General features: G+C 36.6%; 1 protein-coding gene across 1 annotated transcript; it reads right to left on the bottom strand.

Moving 5' to 3' along the window:
- Window positions 1–4,802: 4,802 nt before the first annotated feature.
- On the bottom strand, window positions 4,803–5,802 carry LOC106026567 (olfactory receptor 51M1). Its single transcript, XM_013147575.2, is given in 5 exon segments — window positions 4,803–5,161; window positions 5,164–5,328; window positions 5,331–5,378; window positions 5,381–5,504; window positions 5,506–5,802. Coding segments are annotated over 5 exon segments (993 nt in total).
- Window positions 5,803–8,766: the final 2,964 nt, after the last annotated feature.

Here is an 8,766-nt window from a genome sequence, read left to right as displayed (position 1 = left end):
TTTGCTGAAATATTTGTCTTCCACATGCTGTTCACTTCACACTAGCAGTGAGCTCTAAAGGAAAGTCAGCACGTAATATGGCGATAACAAAGAGTAAAGATCTCAGAGTTAGGAATCCTGAAGTCTTGAGCAAGCTTTTACACAGCCATTGGTGTGACTTTAATAAAGCCACAAAATTTTGCATTTTATGTTCCTTCCATGCAGGGTAATTTCACATGTGCCCTGCCTCTTTCTAAGAAAGTGACCTGAAGTAATTGTACTTTGAGAAAGGGTTATAAAGTATTGGAAGTTTCATCTCTTAACTAGAGTAGTGTGGTTGAGACTGAATTTGCTTTCTGCCAAAATGGTGTCCACTACAAAGCACAGCCCAGTAACAAGTCCAGGGATCTCTTCCCAATGAGAGCAAACAGGGAAGATATTTAAAAACAGCTGCCCTAACCCCAGACCTACCATCTTCTTGGAAACTACTTTAACCCATCCCCCTTTGCATGGTGTGCTAGATAAGTGATATCAGGGCATCACTGAGCTAGCTCACTCTACCCATAAACCAAAGACCTTCAGTGACTCACTGGTTCCTGTTTCCTCTGTACGTTCTTCCAAGGCCTCTGCATTCCTTCCTACTCCTATGTCAGCCTCCTCTTACTGACTTAGGATGAGCTGTGCGGTAATTATAAAATTCTCTATTTTTTCCTTTGTGTCTTATCATCTCCAAGGAATTCCCTCAGATGTGTTCAGGCCTGACACACACCTGTGCGAGTATCTTCTGAGATCATAGATTTTGTGTGCCCAAGTTATCTTCCATGGTAACTTAGTGGTCCATGAGTCTCACTCTCATTTTTAAAAAAAAAAAAAAAATTAAAAAAATTTTTAAAAAAGGAGATTAAAATTAAAGAGGACATAATAACACAGGTCAGAACAGAAAAATTTAAGAAACATAGTGTTTCACCACAATATAACCCAACATAACAGTAGTTACCATATTGTCTCTTTCCTTGAATACTTGAGTATACCTTTGTATATTATAGCATCAGACATAACAAGACAATGTTGACTTTTATCTACTTTTGAAGACCTACAATGTCTCCAATGGTTTGGCTTTGTCAGTTTTGTTCTTTACTGTTTTGTTCAATTGTATTATAACTAATGGTATAGGCAATTCTATTAGAGATAGCGGGAGGCATTATGGTAACCATTGTTGATCACCTTGTGTTATGTTTTCACATTATCTATTATGTCCACCCTTTTGATTTGACCGATTCTGTTCTGTTACGTCACATTTGATTTTACTCTCTTCCAAAAAAGTAATAAGAACCGTGAGAGCAATGAAACCCAAAATGTGTAATAGTCATTGTACAAAAGAGAGGAAAAGAAAGTGCTCTAAACGATATAACTGCATGTATATTTAAGTGTATAAGATAGAATATGATATCACAGAGTTTTATTGGATCATTGAACAGAACTGTTTGCAGTATCATTGATGGAATGTCCACTTTACAAGCTTTAATTTTGTGACTTGAACAATTATTTCTAAGATGACAGTATGTAGTCCATTAAAAAAAAAAAAGACAATGTAAAACCATTCAAGAGAATGAAAGTATTACAGGGTATTTAGAACCAACTAACAGAAAATGAACAATGGTTTCTATATTATCTCCTTGTCTATAAAATGTTTTGTGTATATTATTACATATAAAATCCAATAAGATACAACATGATAAAACTGATGGAGACAGAAGAACAAAAGCTGGGTGGGACTTCAAAACAAGATGATATTAAATCATCACTAACTATTATAATGTCTTGTTTTCTTCAAAATAGCTGTTCATTCCATCACAAACAATAAAATCAAACAATCCGGAATAAAACCATTCTGATTAATGAATGAAAACATTATAAGTCTTCAAAGTAATATAATGGGGAATAATGATTACCAAATACTTTTATGTATTCTTACCGTTTCTTACACTAGGGAAACTATTTGGTATTTATACATGTGAGTTTGTGGGGTTTTTTTTTTGCCTATGAGTATGGTCTCAAGTTACGCCCATTTATTTATAAATAGAAAGATGATCTTTCATTGTCTTCCAATGTGGCTGCCATCTTTGTAAGACAGAAATTTCCTGTGTCTCATTTTTCTTTCCCCAGACAAACCTTATTTATTCAGCAAATATCCAGACATTACAAGAACTGGCCAGATATTTGGATGTGAAGATTAATAAGATAAAAACCCCTATCTTTGAGAAAATTATTGTCTTCTGAAAGAGATTGATATGAGAAAGACTGAGTCAGAGAGAGACAGAGAGCGAGAGCGAGCGAGCGAGAGAGAGAGAGAGAGAGAGAGAGAGATTCAATATTCCAGGTAGAGAAACATTTAGAAAGATTTAGAACCATCACAAAGCAAAACTATGTGAAGAGCAATTACCTAAAAAATATGTGTTTTGCTAACCAGACTCAAGGGTTTAAAAAGTCTGAGGATATTATATAACTTGAGGTATAAAGAGTTTTGCATGAAGGAGTATAGGATTATAAAATGATTCAGACCATTTATAACAATACTGTTTGGAAGAATAAATGTAACTTTGGTGAATTTTGTGTTTTGTATTGTTTGGTTTGCTTTTGTTTTTGATTGGAATAGTATAACATAGTTTAAAAACAAGGACTACAGTCACATCGATCAACTATCAAATCCTGATGCACTTTTGGGCAAATTATTTTGTCTCTGAGTTTCAGTATATTCACTTGTCTATTCCTTTATTCATGGGCAAATAAGTTTTGTTTTTCTTTTAATTTTCACAATGAGAAGCAGATGAAGGGAGAACATTTGTAAAAACAGAGTACTTGTGTCATAGAATTACTAGCACATTTACTTCTCAGACATATTCCAAATTAGATCTCCATAGATTCTACTAATATACACTGACCATCAGGTAATAAAATTGTTGCTCCACATCCTCACCAGCATTTGATTTTGTCAGGCATTTCCAAGTGTCTAACTTATTGGTAAAATATGGTGTCTCTATATATTTACTTCATGCTTAGCTAATGTCCAATGAAGATGGACATGTTTTGAAGTACTCATTGGGACATCAGTCCTCTTCTATACACTGTCTATTCTTTTTTTTTATATCTTTGTTTATTTATTATGAGAGCTTCTATTTTGTTTTCCTAATTTATACAAGGTCATTAAATATTTTGGACAATAAAATGCAGTTTTTATATAGTTATACATTGAAGATACTGTTTTCAATTTGTGGATTATATTTTATATTTTTGTGTCTCCTGTTGGGAATTTAAAAAGAATTATCCTTCTATCTATCCATCCATCCATCTATCTATCCATCTTTCCCTTTTCCTACTTACCTATTCTCCTATGTTTTATCTTAAACATTTTCAAGCTTTCCTTTTTAAAAATTAAAATTTAAGAAAATATTTCTGTGGATGTGTATGTTTTTTTATTTCAATAATACCATATAATTGTTGAATGTTCTCTATAAGATTTCTTTGAAAGCCACTTGATAGTTTTATTCATGTTTTATAGTTTTATGCAAGACTTTCAGTAGTAATATGTTGCCAGTATACATGTGGTACAAGGCAGGAGAATGGTGGGGACCATGCTTTTGAAGCATGCCACCAAAAAGCTGTCTTCTTTGATCTCTAGACATCAAGCTCTACTAGACAAGAAGAGAAATCTTTTTTGACTCCACTCTAAGCACTTATGCATCAGTGAATTCATTTAATAACTGTGGAGTAGATGATACAGCAGACACTACACTTACAGTTCATAGATTTATCAATAAATGATACACATACATTACCTTCAGAGAATTTAGTTTAGCTATTTATTCTGAAGGAAACACACACACACACACACACACCAACACAGTATTTTATAATAATTGCTACAATGGAAAATACAGGAAGCTGTGGAAAGAAACCGATGGAGCGTCTGCTGCTCTGCATGTGGGAAATGGGCATCTCTGAGAAAACATGCTTGAAGAAGCAACCTCAAAGCTGAACACCAGCATGGACTGCAGTGTGTTCATGGTAAGCAGTCTTAAGCTTTTGATCTCCTGAGCAGTGAAACAGTGATATACCATATTTATGACAGGTTTTTGGTTTGAAGCTTTGCCACACTACCTGTCTCTGTCCAACACATTACAATTGAAGCACCTAAAGTCAACATTGATTTCAACATAATGTCAAGTCTGAGTTGTAGGATTCAGTTGTTAACAGGAGAGGTAAGATCAGAGAGAGGACCAAGGGCTTCTACCAGAAGAACAAGAAAAAGGAGCAACTTTGAAGGAATTTAGAAGAGGTCATCTTGAGCAGGATTTGGGGAAGAATGGAGGAGCTTTCACCTGCTGATATGACTCAGGAGTCTGAAGGACACTGCTTAGCCAGGATAGAAACACACAAAAAAGGACCCCAGCCAAGGACTGAAGATGGAAGCTGTCCCATAGAGGAGGTGAATCAGAGCAAATGACATTTATCTTGTCCTCCTAGGATCTGTAATCGGTACTTTCTTGTTACAGTTCTATTTTTGTTTTGTTCTAGTTTTTATACATTGCTGATATTTCTTGATAAAGTCTTCTATGTAGCTTTTGATGCTATCAAAAGTGTCATATTTCAGATATGGGAGGAGTTATAATTTTAATAAGGTAAAGTCAGTATTCTTAATCCATGAATCAAGTAAAATTGACTCATACTTTAGAGCATAGGGATAGATATTTCAGGACATGAATGTTATAAAGGAACTACATGTTATAAATTTTTGGCTTGATTACAGGCTGTCATGGGGGGGATCAGTGATGTTTAGCCCCTGACTTTAGCACTGGCCTTTCTAATGCATAGGGATTGATAGTAGCATGCCAGATCTCCTTGGTCTTAATGCTATGTATGATTGGGTTAAGCATGGGAGGGAGAAAAAGGTAGATGTTGGCTATAAGAATTTAGGCAGCAGGTGGGGCATCTTTCCAGAAGCAATGTCCCAGGGATAGTCCCATCACGGGCACAAAGAATACTAGCACCACACAGAGATGTAAGGTGCAGGTTTGGAAGGCTGACAGGTGCTCCTTCTGGGAGGCTACTCCTGCCACTGTGTGCAGAATGAGCACCTAGGACAGTGCAGTGGGCAACATGTCCATCACGAGCGTGAGCACCTCAGGGACAGTACATACAGGTTGTTGAAGATGGTGTCTATGCAGGCCAGGTGCATTACCTGCTGGTGTAGGCAAAATGAATGGGAGAGGGCTAGAGGATCACAGAAGGGAAAAGACTTCAGGAGAAGAAGAGGCAGAAAGCCCACAGGTCCTCGAAGAAGGCACACACCCCAGCTGTTATCACTGGCTGGCTCGTGACAATGACTGAATACCTCAAGTGTGGCAGATGGCCACAAAGCAATCAAAAGTCATGACAAGCAGCACTGCAGACTCCATGAAGGATAACAAGTAGATGCAGAACATCTGGATTTGGCAAGTTTCAAAGTACATCGTATGGTGGGTGGATGAACCAAAAGATCCCCATAGTGGTCGACAGGGTGGACACAGAAATTCCCAGGTCAGTGAGGGCCAGCAAAGTGACTAGCTTCTACATGGGTGTGTGCAGACGAGAGCTGGTCTTCATAACTGTCAGAATGAAGCAGTTTCCTGAGATGGCCCCCAGGTACATGAAGAAAAAAGGGACTGAAAACCAGTGTTGGATACCTTCCAGATCCGGGAGGACAGTGGAGTAGAAAACGAGGCTAAAATGAGTAATGTTGGGGAGGACTATGGATTGAGGACTGAGAGGGTATTGGGCTGGCATGCCTCAGGCAGTGAGTTGAAAATAAATGAATGTTTTTCTTTATTAATTCTTCAGCCTGACAAACATTCTCTTCACTATGAGTAACATTACAAAAACCATTACTCTTTTGAGCCGTGTTCTCCACTATTACCAGCTCTAGAACTCTTGCTACCTTTTGAAACCTCTTCTAGTAACATCATCCTCACCACATTTCTCTTTATATTGTACTGTTTGTATTCTCCTCATATCCCTCTGCTGGTTTATGCCAGTGTTCATCACTTAAGTACAGTTGTTGCCATGAATGGCAATTTTCTAACTCTTATTTTTGTTCAGACAATATCATTGATTTCCATGATTTCTTTGGCCACCTATACAATGTATTCACAAATGCTAACATCAGATATGTAACTTTGCAAGTGTTTTCCATCCAGAGTTTCAACGCGTCTAGTAGCACCTGTAGCCTGATGTTTGCTTTCATAGTTAAATCAAAAACATGTCCAAAACTTTTTTCTCCTTTGAAATTTGCCTGTTAATGTGCATCTATTAATTATTTCAGTGGTACAATTAAACTCAAGTTTTTTTTCATGTCTCAATATGAAATCCTGAGTGTTCCACATGCTAGACAAATTCTCTGATCTACATCCACTGCCTCAGTGTCAACTTCCTTCATATCCCACCTTCTGCAGCATCCAAACAATCAATCAGCAAGACCTGGAATTTCTGTCCTCTAAATACTCGGGTCTGTCAACTCACAATCTTAATATATGATATCTGAATTCAGATTACTACCTTCTCTTTGTGGATTATTTCAACAACTTTCAGTTTGTACTTCTTAAATCAGTTAACTATGCTGGAGCAAGAGTGATAATACAGTACTAGATCTGAAACGAAATACAAAAGGTTTAAAATGCCATGAAAGCCTCTGCCTTATCTCTCCTTATAGTCTCTCTTCTAGTCTAACCTGATCTTTTATCTCGCATTATTAACAGTGTTAATGATACTAAACATGTTTTCCTATTTCTCTAGTATTCTTAGTTGTATTCAAACTTCTGTGTTTCCATGCTTCCTAGAAGGTAAACAGTTCTTCCTGAATTTACTTTCCCTTACTCTTCATCTGATTAACTCTATTCATACTACCAACCTTAGTGTAGACATCAGTCCTTCTTATGTGTTCCTGAAGGCTTCATGACACTTTTAATGCTGGATTGCCATTTTCTTTATGGTCTCTAATGTGGGAACATTTTGTGGAATGAACCATGCCTGTTCTTTTAAAAAAAATTAAGTTTAGCACTAGAGATTGACCTTTTGAAGCTACCTTTTTCCTTAATATGCTTTAAATGTTCAATGTATATTTGCTTTTCCACTGACCCTATTTCATAATATTAATTAATTAATTAATAATTAATTCAAAAAATACGTGACCATCTTATATGACAAGACTGACTAGTATAGGTTTTGGAAATATAATGGCTATTGGAAACAGACTAGAAAGAAATAAAACACATGACAATACTGTAAAATGCAAGGTTATAGAGTGCTATAAAGAATTAGAAGTTAAACAAGACCTCTCCAGTGAGGTAACTCCAAAGAAGGGGCCTGAATTAAATGTTGGGACAAGTGTATGGATCTCTTGCAAACATTCTAGAACATGGGGACAGCAAGTGAGAGTTTCTGAAGTGGAGAGCAGCTTCACAAACTGAAAATGCTAAAGGAGGACCATAGATATGCAGTTGGGGAAGCAAAATGGGGAGTGGTAGATAACACAATTGAAGCAGGAGCTAAAGACTAGATCATGGATTTGTAAATCATGTCAACTACTTTGCATTGTACAACATTTGGGAGTTGGCGTTGAGACAAGAATCGTGCATGGAAGAGATTTTAGAGGTCCCAGAATAGAAGCAGAGTGATGAGATAAAAGTTTTTAGTTCCCCAGGAAGAATTGACTTCTTGAGCAAGCGAACTCAGTGGTGGTGGATGTAAGTACTTGGATAAGTTGGATTGGGTTAGAATTGTTTTTGTAAATAAGCCAGGCAAGGACAAACTTAGGTTTTTATCACTGTGAAATTATGTCATCAATGCATTTAACACATTGTGGAGACTATGTATGAATAAATATAAGATCTGTTTCTGACATAAATGCCTATGAAACTTAAGCAACATTATGGAAAAGTTGTAGAAATGTGATTTTCAGAAATAGGTAAGAGATAAACATTTGACAGAGTTTATGGCATAGATTAGATGACAACATCCAAGTAGAGAATATAGAGGAGAAGTTCCTGGTATTGGTCTCTAGGCAAATTTAGAATTTAGAAGTGGAGAAGAGGTGGTTCCAGCAAATGACTGAGGCACAGGATGCCGGTTGGACAGGAAAGAAACAGGAGAGGGTGTTTAAGGAAGGGCCAACCATCTGCAGTGCTGTTAAGTGATCAGGGTAATACAGCCTGGGAAAAGACCAAAGATTATACAACGTGGAAGCCCTTATTTATGACAACAAGAGCAGTTTCAATAAAATGGTTGTGAATGAAATGTGATCCTACTGTGCATAAGAGAGAAAGGTGAAGACAGAACAGACGGGTTTGAATGATGTAGCTAGAATTCTAGGTTTACATCTGAGGTTTACATATTCAAAGCTTAACCAGTAGCATTGAAGTCTGTTTTTCATCAGTATATTTATTTATTCAAGGAATTGTGAGAGAGCTGAGTTTAAGCAAATAGAAGTTTGGGTAAGATAGCTTGATTTAGATTCTGGGTATATGTTATGAAAAGATTATGATGATGTAAAATGGTAAATGATGAAAGTAAAAAGAAATATTAAAGCATGAGAGGGTGAGAGATAGTGAAGAAGGATTGGAGTTCTAGATTGATGAATGGCACTGAGTTGCTGATTTTAGGTAAAAGACAAGATCGTTGAAAAAAAGGTCGTCCAACTACCTGAGAGTGAGGCTGGTGATGGGATTAATAAAGGAAATGCTGAAATCATTAAGA

This window comes from Cavia porcellus, unplaced genomic scaffold, assembly GCF_034190915.1.
Source record: "Cavia porcellus strain 051 isolate PalLab524CR breed Dunkin Hartley unplaced genomic scaffold, mCavPor4.1 scaffold_9, whole genome shotgun sequence".
Lineage (NCBI taxonomy): Eukaryota > Metazoa > Chordata > Mammalia > Rodentia > Caviidae > Cavia > Cavia porcellus.
This window is presented reverse-complemented; position numbering and strand designations above follow the sequence as displayed.